The 22,427-nt window shown below is 38.5% G+C and overlaps 1 protein-coding gene across 2 annotated transcripts in view; it reads right to left on the bottom strand.

Annotated features, from left to right (window-relative positions):
* GABRG3 (gamma-aminobutyric acid type A receptor subunit gamma3) overlaps positions 1 to 22,427 on the bottom strand; it is a 309,864-nt gene that overhangs the window by 36,588 nt on the left and 250,849 nt on the right. For both annotated transcript variants that reach the window (XM_042041158.1, XM_042041165.1), the window contains exon 6: positions 19,892 to 20,029. In XM_042041158.1, coding sequence (XP_041897092.1) covers positions 19,892 to 20,029 — 138 coding nt within the window. The remainder of the gene's footprint in view (positions 1 to 19,891; positions 20,030 to 22,427) is intronic.

Raw genomic sequence — 22,427 nt, 5'->3', positions numbered from 1 at the left:
TCTATCTGCAGCATTTCTAACGTAGTGAAAGACTTGGGTAACTTTGAGCAAAAGCAGCTATAAATCTAAATCTAAAACTCAATCTGACACGGTGTTTTTTCAGTTGTCAGCTGTATGTCTTTTCCCTTGAAAGTCTTTTCTTGAAGAAAACTATCATTCTGTTTCCAGGTTCTCGCTGTGACTGTAAAGGGTAATTCTTTACACAGGTTCATGTTAAAACCAGCAGACTACAATGTTAAGAGCCGAAGCCTTCTTTTTTGTTCCCTGTGTTCTGCAAGGGTCTTTCAGTGCAGAGCAGTATGTTTTTAATGCAGATTGCTGTGATTTTCCCTGCAGGAACCTATCAAGTCTCACAAAGTTTGATGCCCTGCCAACAGGGAATATTACATTTTCAGCAGTTCCTTCCAGATAGCAATGAATGGCAAAGGACAGAATGGTCAAAGCTTTGTGGTTGTTGCATTTAGAAGGTTGTTTGTTCATTTCACTTCTTGATTTTCATCCAGTGTTTTGCTAGATTCAATGGTCTCTATTGAATCTCTCCACTTCCTGACTGAACAAAAGGTTGCCCTGAATATTTTCTCTCCTTACTTTATTTGCAGATCATCCTGTGGCCCTACTGATACCTGAGCTCAGTGACTGTTACTGTCTAAGATCATTTAACTCCTAATTCCAGAAACTGAAAAACAGATATTTTGTCATGTATTCATAAACATGTTGTTGACAGTGGAGTATTGGTGAGACCTGAGAGTCTTGGACTCGCTTCCAGGCTCTGAACAGCAATGTAGTCTTTTCATCAAGCTTAATATATTCTGCCTCTCTCCAAAGCCTTTCCTTGTTCACATCTCTTACTATCTAGCTGGTGTGTGCAAACGGCTCCAGCACTAGTCCACCAGCTTCTCATCCCATTCCCAACCCATTCATTCCTGCCATCTCCCTTCTCACCCATGTCCCAGTCTTTCCTACACTGCATAGCTTCATTTCCTATGACAGAAGTTTTCTTATCCAGCCTTCCACAAACTGCTCTCTTTTTCATTTTTCTCCTCTCATTACCTGCTTGCCTCTCCCTGGATATTAATGTCCTTGTCCAACCAGTCCCAGGCCCCTGACCCTAGCTTCCAGTTTCTCATCACTTCCCAGCTCTGTCTTCTCTTGGAAACTTTTAAGATTGTTTAATGATTTTATTAATGAACTGTGAACAATAATAAGGCAAAATCACCAAATGAGGCATGATTTTAGGTTAATTAAGTCTGGAGAAAAACATGACCTGGAAGGGAGTATTTCTTTCCTTCTGGACTTACAGGACACTTTTACATTTCTCCTTCAGCCTGATCTCCTGACCAGAGGGAGCCTGGACTGGGCCTACAAACTCTTCAAACACAGAATAAGACAAGGTATTTTGCCTGGAAAGCTGTTGGTCTGGGCTTATTAGCCCTGAAGGGCAAGGTCTTCCTTGCATGCTTTGACTCACATGGTGGCCTCGCACAGGTGGAAAAAGAAGACTTTAAACTTAACTAGCACTCTTCCTCAAAATTATTTATTTCAATGTGAATCTATTTCCACAATTTAGTATTATTTCAAATCTTTCTTGGTTTACTTATGGACTAAAATCTTTTGTAAACATAATTTCTTCCATTGGTCCTGGGCTCAAAACAAGAAGCAATGGAGCACTAAACAGAGTTCTTAACTGACCAAAAGTGCTTAGAATTTAGCTACTTAAATGGGTGGGCAGGAGACTGGACTGTAGTTTTATAAATATTGGGCAGACCTGTTTATGATTTATATTGTTGGATTATATAGTTAAAGGAAAAAGAAGTGGAGGACTAGGTATCTTCTTGGCACTTACCATTAAGTCAATATTTCATGGAAATGTTTCCAGGTGCTTAAGCATTTGCATTATAAGATTATATCAACTATTAATGATGTTTGGGTGGTTGAACATGTTTGATTAATAAAGCTGCCACTTTTTATTACTAATGCTGGAAACCATCAGAGATCCTGCAATACTAATGATTGAGCTTGCATTTACATGGAATTGCAGAGGGAGAAAACTGTTTTTTATCATAAATAAAAACAGTACATGCTTAATTACACAGACACTGATAAAGAGGTTTTTCTGGCTTTTTTTTCCTCTTTTCTTTAGGCATATTTAATTAGAACTAAATGCAAATCTCAAAGTTTTTATATTGCAGCTGAACAACTAAACCTTTCCTCTCCCTTTTCTTCCTTCAGTCCCCAGTTGTGCAGATAATTTAATGTTCCCTTTTTGAAGTAAAAAATTACATAAATACACCTATAGTAGGAAATCAGTACTCTTAAACCCTACATAATAAGAATGTTCTCTTGCCTTTTTATTAAGTCATGTAAACTTTGGTAAAATAATTTTAAATAGTGCATACTGATTGGCTGTTATTTTTACATCCCATTTAAACTGATGGAATTTACCACATTAAATTCAAGGGAAGACCAAACATCTCTTTCTTTTTGGTTTCCTGATTCCAGCAGTCCAATATAACATACCCATAGATCCCATTCCAAGGAGGTCCCTACGAGTAGTCCGAACATAGAAGAAAATCTAACTCTTAAGTAGTTCTCCAAACTGAATTGACAGCATGAAAAATTAGTATTGTCAGAAGAAAAAGAAGCCAAACTAAAAGTGAAAAAAGAAACAGCCAAAAAAGAGAGGAGGACAAAAACCCTCTAAAAGTTCAGTTTTATTTTTCTCTTTTGATAGAAAGTGGTTTAAATACCCAGTGTTATTTAACTGGAGGTCTCATAATATGAAGTGGTGGGGAACAGGGAAAGAAAGGTTAATAAGACAAAGAGAAAGCCTTTCATGATGCATAATACCACCCTGAATCTTAACTCCCCACTAGGATGTCTTCTGACTGCTTTCAGGAGAAACCTGGTACAAAAAATGGATCACTAAAGCTAGAGTCAGTTTCCAGCTTTGTTGAATACTTGCATTTGTGGGCAAGTCATTTCACCTTTGCTTCTCACTTTGTTGAACGTTGCATCATCCTGTGCTATATTTACTTTGTTCTGCTTTTGTCTCCCTTTTCCTTTTACAGCAGAAACTCTCTCTAAGGTAGAGGGAATCAGGCTTATTGAATTTCTTTGTCCATGCCTATAAATCCTTTCAGAGTTAGTACAATCCTGTACTTTTGCATTTCCTCTAGTGCAAAAGCCACTGAACTGTTTTCCTTAACATAAAAAATCGCTGTGAATCTAAAATGGGCCTAAGACATTCTATGTGCTGTGGTTTGATAAATCATTACATTAACAGCTTTCTGCACTGTAGAATCAACCCAAGGTGGAGGGAGAAAAGCAGATGAGAGATGGCCTTGAGACTGTGACTTCAAAACAGAAGCAGTCTAATAGACTGCCACGCCACTACCAGGTTAAGTGCCACTGCCAGAGTGACATCCTTTATTTCCTGCACTGCATATACATGTCACACAACCATAAGCAACATCATTCATGCTTGCAGTTGAAGTGTTGATAAAAGCATTTTAAGTTTCTTTGTGGCTCATGTGTGACCCAAGAAAGCATGATGGTCCAATGTACCATGGATGTTGCACAGAGCAGGGAATTCTGTGGAGGTGGGAGTCAGTCTAGTCATAAAGGAAGTGAAATGCCATGCTGCAATACATGGGAAGAAAACCACCCAGAGCACGACGAAATTCAGGGAGGAAAAGGCAACATTTGTGAAGATCCATGCTGATCTTCACCCTTATTTGTTGCAGCAGATAGGCAAGGGAAATATACTACCAAGTATGGAAAGAGAGCTGTGTCTCAGTTTGAAGCTGGACTGCCATCACTCTGCTGTCAGCAGAGTGGGAGCAGACTATGTCCGGAGAAACAACAGCCAACTATGTGATTAAAAAAGTGACATCTCTTATTCCTGAGGCTTTTGGTTGGCATTACCATGCGGATGGACGTAAAGGAGAGGACAGTCTGAAATGCTGAACTAAGTTAACTTTTACAGTGACTTGATTCCTGGGAATTTACCCAATCTCTCCAATTGTCCTTGCTCTCACAAACACCTGCTAAGTATCCGTGATTCCATCTTGCTCCTTAGAGTAGTAGAATTAGATTTTTGTAAACAGAAACATTAGATACATAATTGATTAATTTCTGTTGCATTCCAGAACTACTTTTGCATCCTCATATGACTCCTCATTCCAAACACTAATGGTAGTTTACTAATGATGTTTATTTGAGACCTTTCTTAGAGCCCTGGTTCTGCATTGCTCCCGCTCCCTGGATCTACATGTGCGACTGTGTAGAAAAGTTGAAATACAGCCACAATGATGTGTTGCCAGTGAGGGAGATTGAATAGTCTAGAGCTCTGTCAAACCCGCTGCTTGTGTTCTGGTCCATTTTGAAGGGTGGCAGGAGAGATTTGAGGCAGGAGAATGTGCAGCATGACCCTTGTTAGGTGATGGTGTCACGCCCCTGGGCAGGGAAAGAATGGCAATGTCTGTGCTGAAAAGAAAGCACAATAGCCAAGAGCAAGGCAGGAGGGCTGTGGCGAAAGGTCAGAGAAGGTCTTATTCAAGCATGTGTTCAAAGGATAGTAAAAGCAAAGCCCCAAACTGGCATGGAAGGAAGGACAGTAGTGCTAAGAGAAAATGGTCTTTGGAACAAAGAAGTGGGAAGGAAAAATAGAGACAAGCAAAGGGGCCTGACAGGTAGGTGTGGAAAGGCAAGCTGAATTTGACATGTTTGAGTCAAATTGGCATAAAACTGGTCAAAGCAGAGATTTTTGACCACATCTAAACCAGCATAGTGAGATTATAAGTGATTGCCTCTATTCACAGTGTGTCTTAGGTGGTTTGACCCAATACCAGAAGGCATGAACAGTTCAATCCCATCCCATGATTAAAAGTTTTAAATTGTAATTAAGAAATGTGATGGACTGAAAAACACTTCATCCCCTATTTGATTAATATAACATTCTAAGAATGTCTTTGAGTATTGCCAAATGGATTTGCTCTTATTTACTTCGTATTTGTTGAGTACTTTCAATAAATAATTTGTCAATACAATTATAAAAAATTCTTTTGTGATATATTGACCACAATGGCACTGTGCTTTAACTGGCTGTCAGCTTTCCTAAATAGGAAAATAAAAAATTTCAGAACAAAGCAAAACCAAAGTAACAAAACCAATAAGCCCAGTTTTTAATGTACTGAATGATTCATAAATCTTCAAAAGCATGAATCAAAAGCATGGATTCAATTAAAAAAACCTTCAACAATATTATTTTCATTTTCTTACTCAATTCAACTCCGGAATTACTTATGTCCTTCTTTACTTGCAGAAATTCAAAAAAGATAATATAAGATGAAGGTGTTTTTTGAAATACATAGTGTTAAAGTTACTTCATTTTCACTGCCTTTCACAGTAGCTTTCTGAAGAAAAGCTGAAAATAACAGCATCTCACATCTACTCTATGGGATCAGCTTGAAGCTTTTACAATAAGCAGACAATAAATAAATTTTCTGTCTATTTTTTTTCTGAGCCAGTATGAGTACTAACAAAACACTTCCTAATACCAATTATAGGGTTGTACAAGAATCTTGCAGCCAAAGAGAGATTACCTCAAGAAAATTGGGGGCTGTGGTCTTCAAAGTTCTATTTTTTGTCAGCAATTCATCCTTAAGTGTTCAAAGTTATGTTCACAGCATTCTTCAAGAAACTATTACTTCCACAATTTGCAACACTTGAAATCAGATTTTTTTCTTGTCAATTTGTTAAAAACTTTGGCAAGAAGTGGAGAAAAACGGGCATTTATGTATGAATTTAGGAACGGCAAAAAAAAAGGTCACAAGTTACCTTATAATGCAATGCCTAATGCAGTATTAGTGGGACTGAAACTGTTTCAGGACATTGTCGCTGGTTCAATCTCTGATAAAACTACAAGAGTAAATTTTTTCCTTCAAACAACTGAGATTAGATGTCAGCAGTGCTCATATTTTATCAACGATTTTGAGTATAGTGTAAAAAAAGGGCATATTGGTAGTTCAATATCAGAGGCAGTTGAAAGTTACCAAAACCAGAAGCAATAATAAATGTATTGTTTGCTACGATTCTTGGACTTCTATGGAGTTCCCCTGGCCTAAGAAGATTTATCTGCCATAAAAAAAAAAAATCCAATTAAAGTGCAGTTTTATTTTAAGATTGTGACAATAGGAAAACTTTGTATTGTGTTTTAAGGAATAATCCCTTCCTAGATGATAGAGTATTTATTAGCATCCTGCAATACTGTTCTCTTTACATATCACCATGGATCTGATTTTTAAACACATGATATTAGAGAATGGGATTAAGCACCATTTGCAATGTACTTTGGCCTGAAATGAATTCTGAGGCTACAGCTGAGTTAAAATGGCTTTTGTTATCTCAGAAGATATGGCTAAACCCAAAATTTCTACACCTGTAAGTGACAGTGTAGAATGTCAAGACCAGAACACCTTCCAGCTGCTTTATGTGCTGTTAGAGGATGCTAAAGGTCAGCTTTGCACCCTTGCTAGTGCTGCCTGAGGGTGATGGAGGGAGCTTTCATCAGCCTAGTATTGACAGTACTCTTCAAGGATTCATTTCATTGCAAAGGGAATGATCTCACCACGCGATACAGTCTCCCTGCCTCAGTGTGTCTGGCGACTTCAAGCAGTAAAGATAGTCCAAATTTGTTCCATAGAAGTTTTTAATGGTTCCTGTCCCATGAGCAGACACATTCTGGAGACAGCTTGAGTTATAAAAAACATCAATTAATTCCATGAGTGTTAGCCAGAGGTGACCTGAAGTTCAGAGTTTGCTGAGAGGATCCTTACAGGCACCGTGAAACCTATTCAAGGATTTGTTCTTTTTCAGACATGATGCTCAGCATGTGTCCTTAGAAAGAACTCTGTCTATTCATTTAAATAAGAGCAAGCTGGAACAAAATTTTTTCACATTTCAATATGGTTCTCTCTTTATCTCTTGTGTTAACACAGACAATATTTACCACGTTTTCTTCCTTTTCAATGAAGCATTTAGAAAAGCAAACAGACATATCCTCTCTTGGGGAGGAACAGAAGAATAAGGATGAAATAGAGAGTTTGGAATGGGAGTGTGTAAATTGGTATTACTAAAACAGACATTTAAATCTATGTTTTATATTAATAGACATATATTTAACTGTTTGGGGTTTTTTTTTTCTGGAATGTATCCTTATTTAAAAAATTAACCAGACAGAGAAAAATTCTAACCAAAATAGACCAAGTGTGCTAAAACTATGATCTGCGTGTTTTGCTTCATCTTTGCTTAAAGAGTTGCGTTATTTTGTCAAGTGTCTGACTACAGTAGGAAGATGCATGAGAATTTCAATTCCTTTAACCTTTAAGATCTTTATGTGTTTCATAGCAACCTGCATCCAGTGAACAATAAACTAGATGCATATTCTTTCCTCTCTTCAGACTGCTTTGCAATTCTATGATACTTGTACTTCATTACTCTAAGACAATTTCTATTTTGAATCAATATTACTGAAGGAACAATTTGGCACTCTGTTTATAGCATGCAAAGGACATGCCTGAAGCTATGGATATGAAGAGCAGAAAGAGCTTCAGATTTTTTTTCACTCTAACTGCTCCTACCTATAAGAGGTTTGCAATTAAGTGTGATACTGACTTGAATTAGAATGTGGGTGGAGGTTCTGTACTTCTCAGATGAAAATCTGTATATTATCTAAAAATAAACTGTTCTCCGTTGGTATAGCACCATGCTCTGTTTTGTTTGGGCATGGGGAGGGGAAGCTGGAGCAGCGTGTCCCCAGGTCCAACACAGACTTGAAAGATTAGTACAACCTAAAAGTGAACCTACTGCAGTTGCAGATGCTTAAAACAATTAGAAGAGAAGTAGCTGTGGATTGTTTCAGGTAAAGAAAAATAATATGTTCTAATTGTCTTGCATCAGGGAGCAATGTACAGATCTTCAGAATAGCTAAATGTAGTCTTTCAAACACCAGTCTTTAGGGGTCATGTCAGAACGAAAATTTTAGTTTTCCTCTCCACTGAGGATAAATACAAGATTGTAATTTCTGAGAAAGACCAAAAGGTTTCGAAAGAAAGCTTGACAAGGAAATACCCCATTATCATGTAGAATTATCCTATATAAGGATATTGTCTACTATTATAGTTCCTCACTGTTTTATAGATAGTCTAAAACACTAAACAGATTCACTTACAAGGCTCATTCGAGAAGGCAGTGTATTCAAGAGCATTTATCTTTTCAGAAGCACAAGGACATTGACAGATCTTAGGATAAGTCACTTGAGTATTTTGTCCTAATGCCACTTTCCTGTACTCTTGGGACTATATATGTCACTGCAATGGAACTCTGCTCCACACCTTCAGTTTGTCCCAAGCTGACTGTGATTAACTTTTTCTGATGTAATGAGCAAAAGTCTTTTTAGTGTCTTCTGTCAAAAGTATCCTGTAAACACTGTAATGCATCATGACTGGTTCCGGTGAGGGTTTTGTCACTGCCAAATGGCCACACACAAGTGCCAAGGATTCACCCCTGGTCTTCTATGGGATGCTGTGGCAGTCCTTGACATGGCAGGCTTACTTACATACCCGGGATGCTCTCAGGTTGCCTCATATCACCACTTTAGCTGTATTTGCTGGAAGGTTTGGAAACTTTCTGAAGGCTTATTTTTGTACTGTGCCATTTCCTTAGCTATCTGACAGCACAGCTCATATGTGCCAGACTTTCTGGCAGATAAAGGTAAGATGAATGTTGGCTTCAGTAGACAGTGGATAAATCCAGCATCAGGCAACTAATTATAGAAGAGATTTTGGCTCTTGCCAGTGTAACTATGAAGCAGAAGGTGTTGACTGAAATGGAGCTGTTATGAACAAGACCTGAATGTTGTGAATATTAGCTGCAGAAAAGGGTCCTAAAGGAAAGAGCTTCCATAGCCCTATGAAATATATCTGGAAACATGAGCCTGATGTGAAGGAGTAAAGGCTAAATTTAGAGAGATCTTGCTAGCAAGTAACTAGTCTGCATTGCAATTTTTGCTAGTTTATGGGAAATTAAAATCTAAAAAGACACTTAGCACCTTTCTGCGGCATGTAAATAGCTCTTCCATACTCTCTGTATCTTAAAATTTTGATTAAATTTATAGATTCAGAAGTTAATAAAATATAAGATATCCTCTGCAATACTGTGAGTTTTAAATTAAGTACAATTTCTGCTTCTGAAAGACTTTTAGATAACATTGTAGCTACTGTGCGACCCTGGCCAAAGGCCAAACCTTCACAGTTTGCATTAGTATAAAGCTTTTGATTTAGCCAACAATAAATCACCAATACAGCAGTGTGATGACAGAGAAGTAGGAATAAAAGCCAGAGGTGCTGGAACAGCAAGTCTAGAAGGTTGTTCTCAGCTGAATAAATTCAGTTCTTATATAATATTTCCACCCCCATCAAAGTGATATTAATAACAGAAATTGTATCATCAATCTGCATTGCAGGTCAAGAGATGTTTCACAGTTTGAGTCAAAATATTCTGTCTACATTGTGCACCTAATTAGAAGTCAACTTACTGATCCAATTCTGTTTTGTATTTTGTGTATTAAAGACACTTGTAAAGCCCTTCTGACTGCAGTAATGGTGTCTTTTCCATAGAAATACTTCCCTCTCTCCCTACTGCTTTAGCCACCATGACAGCCCGTTACTGCCTTTATAAACATAGTCCAGCAGGTCAAAGGTTTCACTTCTAAAGGTATCATACAAATGGCAGTGTGGCTTCTTATGTGGCAATGTCTGGCCACACAATTATTCTCCCAGAACAAATTTTGCCATGACTGCAGAAAGCAGCAAGTGAGGGAGCTGGAAATCACAGAATAAATCCCTAAAAGCTATCAGCTTACCATGGTGTCATCATGGGTAGGAAAAATGCAGATGAGAAGTGACTGCTATCAGGAAGGCCTCTGTTGCTATATAGAATTCACAACTCTGTTCTTTAGAAGTAAGGAACCAAATTTTTTTCCAAGCAAAACATGGAAGCAATTCCAGTCTTTTGTTTTTTACTTTGTGATCTACTGGTAAAAGCACAAGGATATGTGAGACCAAAGTCCCTATGTCTTGAGTGACTTGGCTAGCCTTTGTGCTAAATTCTGTAAGGGGTTTACTTAGTTCTTCACACTGCTATTAAATATTCAATCACTCTTTCAAGCTCAGAGGAGAGCGCAGGTTAAAACCCCAAGGTCTGGGTTATAGTTACTGGAGAACAGAGTCAACCTTGTTGTCTACCTGTCCTGGTGAACTATCCCAGAATAGAAAATTATGTAGCTCCAGCAGAAGGGAGCAGGAGATTAGGACTCCATGCACACAGAGGAGGAACAAATACAGCATTGTCACTTGATGTGTGAATGAGGACACTAATTAAGGAACCTTAATGCTTAAAGTCAGACACATACAAAATATCCCGAAATATGGATGATCAGATAAAAACATCAGCTGAAGAAAAACATAATGGAAAAAAGACTGTGTGGTTTTTTCCATACAGTATGGAAGTCTTTAAAAACGACAACTTGAGGTCCTTTAATGAGGACAACTGGATGGTTTTTTTAGGGAAAAATCACTTCCTACCAAAATTTTCCCTTCAGAAAAAATGCAGGTGAAGACTTGCCTCCAAGTGTCCCACTGCCTATTTTTTGTTCTACTTTTGCCTTTACTACTAAGTAAAATCACTTCCTATTACTTATCCTTCACCATTTGCCATGGTAGAACCTATACAAAGGACACTAAGCATTTGTCTCTGCAAAGCAAAGCATAAGAATGAAGCCAGTTATATATGCAGTTCTGCTGAATTTACAAAGTATGGAGAGGAGTAATATTCTCTCTGCTCCTCTTATTCTACTTATCTGGTGTACTATTTGTGAACAGAAGATGGAAGGTGTTTTTAGAGCATGTTATACTTACCCTTATTAGCTGAGCTTTCTCTAGTTTCTAGTGACTAAAGAATTACTCACATTAAATATACAGTTTCAAGCTTCTACATTTCAGGAACTGATCCCAGGCCAGCACCAGGTAAAAGTTCCATTAACTTCAGTAGGCTATTGGTGCAGTTATAAATCACTCTCTTCAGAAGATGTCTTACTATGAGCTTTATGAGACAATTTTGTAACAAGATGGGCAAGTACTGGATTTTCAGGGCAATATCAAAGTTTTGATTCCCATAAATGTCAGTCAAACTTGCAAGCAACATAGGAAAACACTTTAATAGACTCGAAGTATTATTAGTAATGATCTTTTTATTTATTTATTACATTTCTAATCTGAGTAGCTAATGACAAAGTTATCAGACTATTGTATGAATTACTGTTAAAAATAAAAATTTAAGTTTCTCTTAGAAAAAATTCAAAATCTTCAAAATATTCACTCGGATTGATTGCTGTTTGACATGTAAATGAATATCTTTTAAAAGTCAATACTGTTGATTTCTCTGCTAAAAAGGGATTTGGTTTATTCCAAATACTGTATTAGAGATAAAAACTGTCACAAAAAGATTATTGCTAAATCTTCTTATAACCAGGCTAATTTTCTCTTTTCAGACAATTTGATATTTACTGTCAGAAAGTTAAGTCCTACGATATTCCCTCATTCCAGAGATGACTGCCGAGGCATAAGACAGTACTATTCTGTTCCTCTGAAAGCAGCCAAAGAATGAGAGTCATCTCAAATCCAGGTGTATATTTGGTGCCACACACAAAGTAATCCTAAACTGTATAAACATTCTGGATCTTATTGGAATCCCTTTCCCTCTACTCCCAATGAAGGCAGTATAGAATAATACCCATATCCTGGCCATATCCCTCCTGGCCACTGCAAAAAATTAACCCTGTCCTGGCTGGAACCAGGACAATGTGACATTGGGAAAGAGGCAAAGCTCCAATGAGACGCAATGCCACATAAGTGAAAATAGACTATTTTAAAATGGTGTATTGTATTTTTCTGAGTCTCCACCTGTCTGCTTCAGGATGTCATCTGGTTAAAGAAAGTCTGTGCAGCACAGTCAGCTGAGGTAGTGTCTTCTTGTTCCCAATGAATTTAGCGTTTGAGGAAAAAAATCCTCAAATTCACATTTGTCCTGGGAAGAACAGAGATGACAGAGCTCTCTGATGTGTCGTCAGGACTCAGTGGGACATTAAAAATGTCAATGACTTTAAAACCCATAAGTTTTATAGATATTCATTAAATAAATATCTTCAGATGAGTTAGCTGGCACATGAGGTTGTGACTGAATCAGATCATTAAAAATAAGTATGCATGGGCGCAATCACATTCAGTCACCATGGCATCTTGTGCATTTTTTTCCACTCATTGTCAAGACCATAAGTGCACCAACAGGCTCCAGCTGCTTTGATAAGCTTCTGACCATCCTTCTTTGACACCCCTCTTGCGATCTCTTCCTCCAGCTGAGGGGTTCAGCTGCCTGCTGCTGACCCTGGCCTTTCCTTGCCAGTCTGATGGTTGGGATGGGTGGTGGTCCTGCCCTATCAGTGTGGACCTATGGGGTGACGACTGGATGGCTGCCTAGGCCTGGACTGGCACTGGTCAACCTGGCTCACCTTGTGTGGATAATTTTTGTGGGCTCTCTGTGCCTACAACTGAGTGATCTGGGAGCATTTGACAGTAAATAGTAAGCAAAGGTGACCATTTTTAAATGCTTTCTCAAGTCAGCTGTTCTTTGCTCACCTAGTAGAAGAGCTAGTCATGAGCACCATTTCCTCTGGATAAATCTCTGGGAGTGTGTTCACTTCAGACAAAGAGCGTCAGCTAATGTCAGTCTCAGATTCACCCACAGAATCAGTCACAGAACAGTTTGGGTTAGAAGGGACCTTAAAGATCATCTAGTATCATGCCTTGTACCATGGGTATGGACACCTTCCACTAGGCCAGACTGCTCAAAGCCCCATTCAGTCTGACCTTGACCACTTCCAGGGATGGGACATCCACAGCTTCTCTGGGAAACCTGTTCCAGTGCCTGTCCAGTAAAGAATTTCTTCCTAATATCTAGTCTAAACCTACTCTCTTTCAGTTTGAAGCCATCTCCCCTTGTTCTGTCACTACAGGCCTTTGTGAAAAGTCCCTCTTCAACTCTCTTATCATCCCTGTTTCAGCACTGCATGGCTGCTAGAAGGTCTCCCTGGAGCCTTCTCTTCTCCAGGCTGAACCCTCTCAGCTTGGAGAAGAGAAGCTCCATCCCTCTGATCATCTTCATGACCCTCCTCTGGACTCATTCCAACAGGTCCATGTCCTTATTATGCTGAGGGCCCCAGTGCAGGACCCAATATTCCATGTATAGGCTTCTCACTGGAGTGGAGTAGAGGGGCAGAACCACCGCACCCAACATGCTGGTCATGCTGCTTTTGATGGAGCCCAGGATATAGCTGGTGTTCTGTGCTGCAAGAACACATCTGACTTGATGGGGGCTCTCCTACTGAAATTTGGCATCCCTGTGAAAATATGCCTGTTCCTTCCTTCCTCTTCCAGTAGCTATATTTGTATATAGATCCTTGCATTTTCTTGAAAGACAAGTTTGCTTTGTTTTGTTCTGTAGTAGTTTTGTACTTATCATTTACTGAGTATGCTGCAAAAGAATACGTGCTTTAACTGGTGTTGTTATTGGCATGGCCCAAAAGAGCTTTATCTAAGTCTGTGACAGAGATCAACCTTGGTTTGCAGCCCTGTGATGCAGCTGAGAGCATCTTTTAAGCTGAAGTACTTTATGAAACAGCAATTTCAAAACATAAAGCACGATTTAGAAGTTTTATGATAGGCAGACTCCACTAATCATCACCGATCCATGGTATGTGAACAAAGTTGTACCTTCCTATGGCAGTTGTTATGGCTATTTATTGGGTTTGAGTATTGATGCTTGGAATAATTCAGAATGTACGAAATGGTGCTTTCTGTCTGGTTCTATATATATAATTTGCACTATATATAATTATCATTATATTTTTATAATAATAGAATTAGAAATTATATATGTTATTATATAATAATCAGCTATTAATTTTTTTTAATAGGGTGCTTTTATTGGTATTTTCTATTTCTGATGAATTATGTGGAACTTAGTTATGCAAAGGCCCTTTGAACTGCAAAAATCTCTCAGGCTAAAAGGATCTGAGGAATGTAGGAACCCAGAGTGCTGAGAATATTTCTCCACCTGTTTTGAGGGGTTTCAACCCCCTGAACAATACAGCTTTTGACCTCTGTCCGTGGAAAAAACTGCCTACTATTAGAAAAGAACTAGAAACTAAACTAGTGTAAATTAGGTGATAGAATACTATGTAAGATTGTCACAGGGTGAAAAATTTAGAGGTTTTGGGTTTGCTAATGTAGTAAATAGATAAAAGCAAAAAACATCAAAATGGAGGATTGTTGTTGTTCTCCAAACCTCCTTCTTCTTCTTCTACTGCTCCATATTCTGCAGTAAAAGTCGTTTGGGATGATTGGATAAAGAATTCCACAGTTCCTGGCTGTGTTACTAAATAATTGGTAGAAAAGCAAAAATAATGTACGTTTTTAGTAACCATTGGTTGATTTACCTTTAAAAGGCTGTGTAAATCTTGATAATTCAGTTTCTCCTGCATTCTCTGCTTTGTGCTATGTCTGGATCATGCTAGTGACTCTTTTTCTCTGATAAGACTTGATAAACAACTATCTAGAAGCAGCGAAGGCTGAGAGTCCCTGTTTGTCTCTGGAACTCCTGGCAAGGACTTTAAAAACTCTCTCCCATCAGGAGAGATTTGATTATGGCACAATCAGTGTCAGAGGAAGAACACAAACAATACTTGTATGATGCAAAGAAGTTTTTAAGTATATAAAAATAAGATTCAATAGCTACAATGTTTTTGTATTTATCTAACAGTGTGAGAAAAGAAGGGGTTTAAAAAGAATGAATGGACTTTCTGAGGGAGATGTCAGCAGAAAAGTGCAAGCAACAGTACAACTCACTGCATGAGCTTTAATTGTGGAGTCCTTCAGGATTCTGTTGTGGGTTTTTCTTGTCTTTGTTTTTGTTCCCCTCTTGTGCCCCATCCTGCCACTCCCCTCAAGGGTATTTGGAATGTCTCATTTCTGAGTCTTAGGACTCAGAAACCTGAAGTTTACTACAAACACACAGAGTGCTTTTAAAGATGGCATTCTTCTCTCTCCTGTTGTCCTGGTCACCTTTCCATTGGCTGACTTGCAGTTTTAAAATCTACGCATTTTTTCTGTACATGCAGTTTGTCCTTTCTTTTCACAGGTGGCTTTGTGTTCCCTCTACTTTAATTAGCTTTGTCAGCCTTATTTGACATTGTAGCAAGAGAAGTGCTCTTGCTATAGTATCTGAGTATCTTGCCAGTGGGCAACAGGGGAATTTTTCAGTACTGGTGAATTAATTTGGTATCACCTGACAGTGAGAAACTTCTCAGCGTTTCAGGTAAAGGATCATGATCATACCACCACCACAGTGATTTCTGCTGTTTATTGCATGCAATCACCATTTGCAGTAAGCTTTTTGTTTTGTTTTTTTGTTTGTTTTGGGTTTGGTTTTGGTTTTGGTTTTGGTTTTGGTTTTGGTTTTTGTGTTTGTCTTGGGGTGACTTTATGATGTGTATCCCATATTGCTGCCCTATGGCCAGAAATTAATTTTTGTGCCTTTCTATGCCTTTAAACTGAGCCTGAGAGGGGGAAGGAAAAACTGAGCAAAACTTTTTCAAAGCAGTTTGCAGCTTGTTCAAGGTCACACAGAGATAGCGACTTTTTTTTCAGCTGCAGCAGGAGGGTGAGAAGGGAGGGAAGCACCCGGCTGGCTTTTTTTTCCAGCCAGCTTTCAGCAGTTTTTTATCCCTCAGCTCCTTTTCCTTTGGAGAGTTGAACTTTTGTTTTCCGGGACTTTGTTTTTTTCCTTTTCTCTCTGCTGGACTGTTTCAACATCAGGATACATGGGAGGACTTCCCACCGAGGCCTTGGCCCTGGAGATGGGCTGGGAGATAGAGAGATCTACCGAAGGACTCTGAAATTTTCCCAGGTTTCTCTCAGCAGAGCAAGAGGTTTTATTATTTAGCATCATTATCTTTTTCCTCTGTGTTTGTTAAATAAATAGTTTTTATCTCTTTCACTTTCCTTCGAGGAAAGCTTATTTTTTCCCAAACCTGGTGGGGGAGGGATGATTGTGACCTGCCTTCTCTCACATGATGTATTTCTAAATTTGGTCAAACCGGAACAGGTTTTTTTGGTTTTTTTGGTTTTTTTTTTCGGTGTTTGTATCTTAGCATGACATTTAAAAAAAAAATCTCAGGAGAAAGCCATACACTTCTTACAGGTGGCAACGAAGACTTTATCTGGCCGCCAGACTATTGTAAAAAAAGAGCAAAGTACACCACTGTGTCAATAATTTAAGCCACTGCTGGTTCAGTGCAAAAGATGACATTTCTCATCTTGCTTAGATTTCTGAAATACACTCTGTGACAGCTGGCTTCTTGCTCATGTACCTCTGAAATTATCATGGATTAACATAAAGGTTATTTAAATATCTGAAAAAGGTTTGGAAAGACCGAAAAAAAATCCAAAAGCAGAACACTGCCGAGTCTTAAATCTAATAACTCTGTCATGAAAATGACTACCAAGAAAGGATTTAATGCAAATGACGAAGAACAGCAACAAGTTGCCATGTGGTCAGTGTGACCTCCCTTCATTATACTCAGAACATGGCTTAAGACAAGCTAAAAAGAGATCCCCAAGCTGGACATAGGAATGTAGCACTGCAGCAGCTCTCACATTATATAGATGTAATTTAGTGAGAAGTAATAGTGTCATAAACAAGCAGAAAGGTGTAAGTCAGAAGCAAAAAGGAAGTTAGGGTTTTGAATCCATCTCTTGTTAGTGCAGGACTGGTCCCTGCAGTAGATTTTCTTATACTATGCCTAGTCTGCTTCTAAATGCTCTCTGCAACAGTAGTTCCCATAATTTCCCGTGGGAGGAAGAGGTGAAGTTTAGTACCTTTTTGTCAGAAAGCTGCTGTTGGTATCCAGCCTGCTTCCCTTTCCCTAATTCCACCTTATTAGCCTGAATGATGCCCTGTGCAGCACTCTGAACAATGCTGCTCTTCCTTTCTGTCCTGAGCCTGCAGAGGGGTGGAGGCTGCTGGGGCCATTATGGGCTTCCACATGGTTCAGAGGGACCCCAGACAGACCAGGGCATAGTGTGGGAACTGCTCTCTCTGGGGAGCAGCATGAATTCAAGGTGTGTCCTCCACACATAGTCTCCTAGGGGCAGCCTCAGGGCAGTCTCCCTCTCCAGGCAGCTTTAGTGTAAAATTGCCACAGATTTTCCATGACAGAACCTGGCATCTCTTTTTTGACCACCTGCAGCCCTCTGCGGCATGGCTGTAAAGGAGATGTAACACCTGTAAGAAGCAGCTGCCACGTCTCTTTATCACAGATTGTCCAAACAGTAGGAAACGGCAGCTTTGTGGGTTCCCAAATTCTCAAACTTCTTGGCTAGCGCTTTGCTTCAGTAAATAGGCATGTACCAGAGTAGAGATGCCTCTTTATCCTATTTGTTCACATATATTTAGACACAGCAGGTAGTCACAATATTACCTCCAGTTTTGTCAGAGACATATTGCACTGTCCCAGGTGCACTGTGTCCTGCCCCTTTCCCTCTATTTTGGGACTCCTTAGGCTGTATCATGGGGCATACTCAAGGTTTTCCAATGTACCTGTTTCTTCTCAGGTCTTGGGCCTGGGTTTGATGTTGACAGTAAATATTGTTGACATTCAGTAAATCTGGCCTTTGAAATTACCTTAAACTATACAGTAACAAAATATAGTCTATTTTCTGCAAACTCAGGTCCACATGCAAACACAGGGGTTTGTTTTTCACATCTCTCATATATTTGTTTACACTCTTCTTAGATATCCGGTGAAATGCACAACCCATTTTTCTAACCTAATAACACCAGAAGACATCTTGATCAGATGACAATCTGACACACACGTTTTACATTGTTTCCTCTAAGTTAGCTTCCACAATCTCCTGACAGGGTTTTTTGGGGTTTGGGGTTTTTTTCAGTATTTGCATAAGCTCCAGTTTGTCAACAGCTTTCTGTCACTGTGGTGCCTTTAGCAGAATAGAAATATCACGTGGTTCCAGTAACTTGAGTTCAACACTGCTGTTGGATTGTGCACTCACAAACATGGGTGAACAGCAAAAGCAATAGCAATTATACAAAAAATATTGTGCCAACTCATTCATCTTAATAAGAACTGGGCACATACTAAAAAGAACATAGGAAATAGGTTTTTCTTTGCTCCACATTATCCATTCACTTATTTAAATAAGACCTCTATAAATATATTTTTGTCCTGGCAGAAGAAGAGTTTGATTGGTTTATCAAGACACTGTCATTACATTAATAATGACCTGGTAATTCTTTTTCAGGGAATCATAGAATGGTTTGGATTGGAAGGGGACCTCGAAGATCATCTAACCTCCCTGCTTTCCTGGAGAAGGCTGAACACCTGCCTGCCCATGGGAAGCAGTGAATTAATTCCTTATTTTGCTTTGCCTGAGTGCACAGCTTTTGCTTTCCCTATTAAACTATCTTCATCTCAACCCATGAGTTTCCTCACTTTTAGACTTCCAATTCTCTCCCCCATCCCACCAGGGAAAGTGACCGAGCAGCTGCATGTGGTTAAGCTGCCAGCTGGGGTTAAACCACATACATAGATACTTTAATGATTTGGTATTTTGTACCTCATTCAATTTATGGGAAATTTGCATTCCCGAGAAACTTGCAAATTAAAAGGCTTTGTATCCATAACAAAAGAGAACTTTCACCTGTGTTCTGGTTGCAACATTTTGTTCTGCTAAACCGCCAGCTTAAAATTTTCACTAAAGCTTTAGTGACTCTTCATTACAAAAACTGCTGTCCAGTTCTAAGAATTCATTGCTGATGTTAGTGAGTGGGCCAGGACTGAACAGCAGTAGTGTAACAGATTTTTAACTTTTTTATCATTAATGTTATTCACAGTGTTTTCAAAAGAATTGCTTAGCTTTGCTTACCTTAAAAAAAAAAAAAAAAAAAATCAGATTTTTTCAAAAATTCACCACCTGCAAAGCAGAAGGTTGCTTCTAGCAGATATCCTCAGCAGCTGTGAGAAGACTTACGAAATGGTAATCATGGAGCTTACTACAGTCATGTAGAAAGTTTAGACGTGGTGTGACCACAATTTATTCAGTTCAAATAATGTATTCTCTTTAAACATCTTTTTTTTCCCTCTATATTACTGTGTTATTATAAGAAACAGCAAGATTTCTGAAGAAATAGAATAGGCATCATTAGATTTTAATTGTAATTAATTGGTAAGGTCACTAGCAAAGTCATTTATCAGCTGAGAAAGAGAGTGCCTTTGAAATATTAAGAAAAATAGTAAACCATTGGCTGAATGATTAAGTACTAAAGTACTAAAGTGTCTCATTTCACTAACCTACCATTTTGCTCAAAATCTTTCCCTTTAATTTATGGTGAAGAGAGATTCGATGCAGGAGTGGCCTAATAAATGAGGAATGAGAATCATACAGTAACTTCAAGTCTATAGCAAACAGCTATATCAAGTAAAGATTTATTCCTAAGTTTGTGAAGTCACCAGAAGAGTATAGAGATTATCAGAAATCAAGATAAATTCAATATTTTTGAGGTCTGAATTTTACAGGTTCTAATATGAGCATTGGAACATGTTAAAATAAATTTACACTTGAATGAAAGCAAAACAGGGATAAATATTTTTAAATAGTTTGATTTCCAGAAAAAGCACTACCATTTGTATCATTCTTACCTGCAGAGGTTTTCACAATTTCTGAAGTATTTCTGAGACCCATAAAGTCAAACTGATAGAGTCTCCAAGATTTCTGGTCAGCAGCCTCCACTGAGTTTTTCCTCCATCTGTAAATCATTTCCTCTTTAGGATAGCCATCTAGAAATTAATATATATATATATACATATGAATATTTTGCATTTCATAAGAAAAGGTTCTGCAAAATATTATCTGTTCACTGTTTCAGTGCTGTTTGAGAACACCTAAATTTCTGTTCTGATGCTTTGTCAGTGAGTTCAGTGGTATAATTCAGTTAGAGTTTTACAGCACACAAAAATATAGTCATAATACTGGCAGACCTATGATTTTTCACAATCATTGATTTTTAACAATGGAAAAAATATGATTGGTTCTATCAGAAGGAGATCTCTTCAGAGGTGCAATTGACTGTACTAATTGGAGGTCCAGACACAGTAGTATACTGCTTTACATAAGCTCTGAAGAAGCTGTGCAAACCAATAAAATGCAAAAAAAATCTGAGTCTCTCAGTGTAAGATATGAACAATTGAAAAAGACACATTGTTTTAAAAGTTGCAATAGTTCTAATGTAGGGTGTACTACTGTACCTGAAAGAAACATAACACAGTGCAAAAGAAAGCAAAATTTTAATTAGCCTGGGAATTTCAAAATATTATGCTCCCATATTTTTTCTGAAGTCTGGGGTAATTAATGAGGCATCACCTGATCTCTACTGCTGAAATAGCTTCTGAAAGTCTTTATCAGTTTAGCACTCAGTGGTCATAATTAATCCTTATGCCAATTGTTAATTTCCCTTTTGTTAGAGAATGGCATTTTCCAATAGATGTCCAACAACAAATCTTCAACCAGTCCAATCCCATAATAACAAACCATCTAGAAAACGACAGCACACCCAAGCTAGTTAAAATTGGATTGTTCTCTAATGCATAATCCAATCAATTTTTATTCACCTAATTAATACTGTAGTTGTAGATTACAAGGGAAATTAAAAGCCTAACAACAACAATAGATGGTTAATATAATTGTCTCATCAGTAATTTTTTTTTCCCCATTGAAAACTGATACATTTTTATATTTGCATTGCAAAATAACCTCTCTGGTCATGGTGCTATTTCCTTGATGTTTTCCTCCTATGAGTGTCTTTTTAATCTTGTTTAAGACTCCACCCTGCCGGGGTACTGCTGTAAGGTGTGCATGGCCTCATTTATCCCTCTCACTAACACAGCAAGAAAAGTACACACAAGTCCCTTAGTTCTAATCTAAAAAAAAGACTAAAAAATAACTATGTGTTAATTCAAAATGCCACATTTGTATATTTCCCATCAATGTAAATAAAGAAATAACCTGTGAAGGACCCAACTGAGTAACAAACACTGTTCTCTGTGAGAACTCTTGCTGCCAAATAGATTTCACTGCCAATTCTGCTGTGCAAGTCTGTGAGATTGACCTAAAGGTTAATTTTTTTGGCTGGCAGATTATGTCAGAGGATGTAGTGATACAGTGAAAGAAGTCAAGCTTTGCAGAGCCTCCAAGCCATAGCCCTGAACGATCTGAAATCTTCTCGAGTCTGGCTCCTATTTGACTGAGCCCTCTGATCACATGTCTCCTTCTTCCAAGTAACAAACAAGATGAGGAAATGGCCTCAAGTTGCACCAGGCAGGGCGGTGGTGGTGTTAGATTGAATATTAGGGAAAAGATATTCATGAAAAAGATTTTAAAGCACTGGAATAGGCTGCCCAGGGCAATGGTTGAATCACCATCCCTGAAGGTATTTAGTAGTTGTGAAGATATGTAGATCTGGCACTTGGAAACATGGTTTAGGAGTGGACCTGGAAGAGCTAGGTTAATGGCTGGATGTTCTTAGAGGTCTTTTCCAACCTGAATGATTCTATTTCTGACTGAATAATGTCTCCCTCTAATGGAAAGCCATACATTTTTCCTCAGGAGCCTTCTCACGTTTGCTTCGTCCATGGAGACTGATATCTTCTCCCTGCAGTTCGGGAAGGAAGAACTACCGGCCCCCTTGCCGCGCTGTGGCTGCCCAGCCCTCATGCCGAGTGGTGGTGGCAGGGCCACCCCTTCCCCACATACAGTATCAGTACCATACAGGGGCTATCATATGGTCTGGGCCCTAATCCTATCTCCTGATTTGCCTTCTGATGTGGAGAAAGGAAACCCTTTCTGCTGCACCACTTCCCTCTGCAGGACTTGTGGCCCCAAGTGTTAATTTGCAGGTTTTGTTGCAGGAAGTAGATGGAGTCCCTTTTCTCAGATAAATTGCACTATAATCATTGCAGGTGAAAATGTTTCAAATATGTAGCAAAGACTTTGTTTTTTAATACATTATTTTAAAGTAATACAAAATGAACTTTTTACATATTTTCTCCAAATTTCACTGAAAAGGTTATGCCAGTTAGTCTTGAATTCAATTTCTTTCTGATTTTTTTTACTTTCTTTTCATCCCATGACCACCCCACCAAAAAAAAAAAAAAAAAAAAAAAAAAAAAAAAAAAAAAA

This window comes from Corvus kubaryi, unplaced genomic scaffold (assembly GCF_017639235.1).
Source record: "Corvus kubaryi isolate FWS band 111438036 unplaced genomic scaffold, C.kubaryi_AGA036_p1.0 133, whole genome shotgun sequence".
Lineage (NCBI taxonomy): Eukaryota > Metazoa > Chordata > Aves > Passeriformes > Corvidae > Corvus > Corvus kubaryi.
The sequence above is the reverse complement of the archived record's forward strand: the minus strand, read 5'-3'. Positions and strand labels throughout refer to the sequence as shown.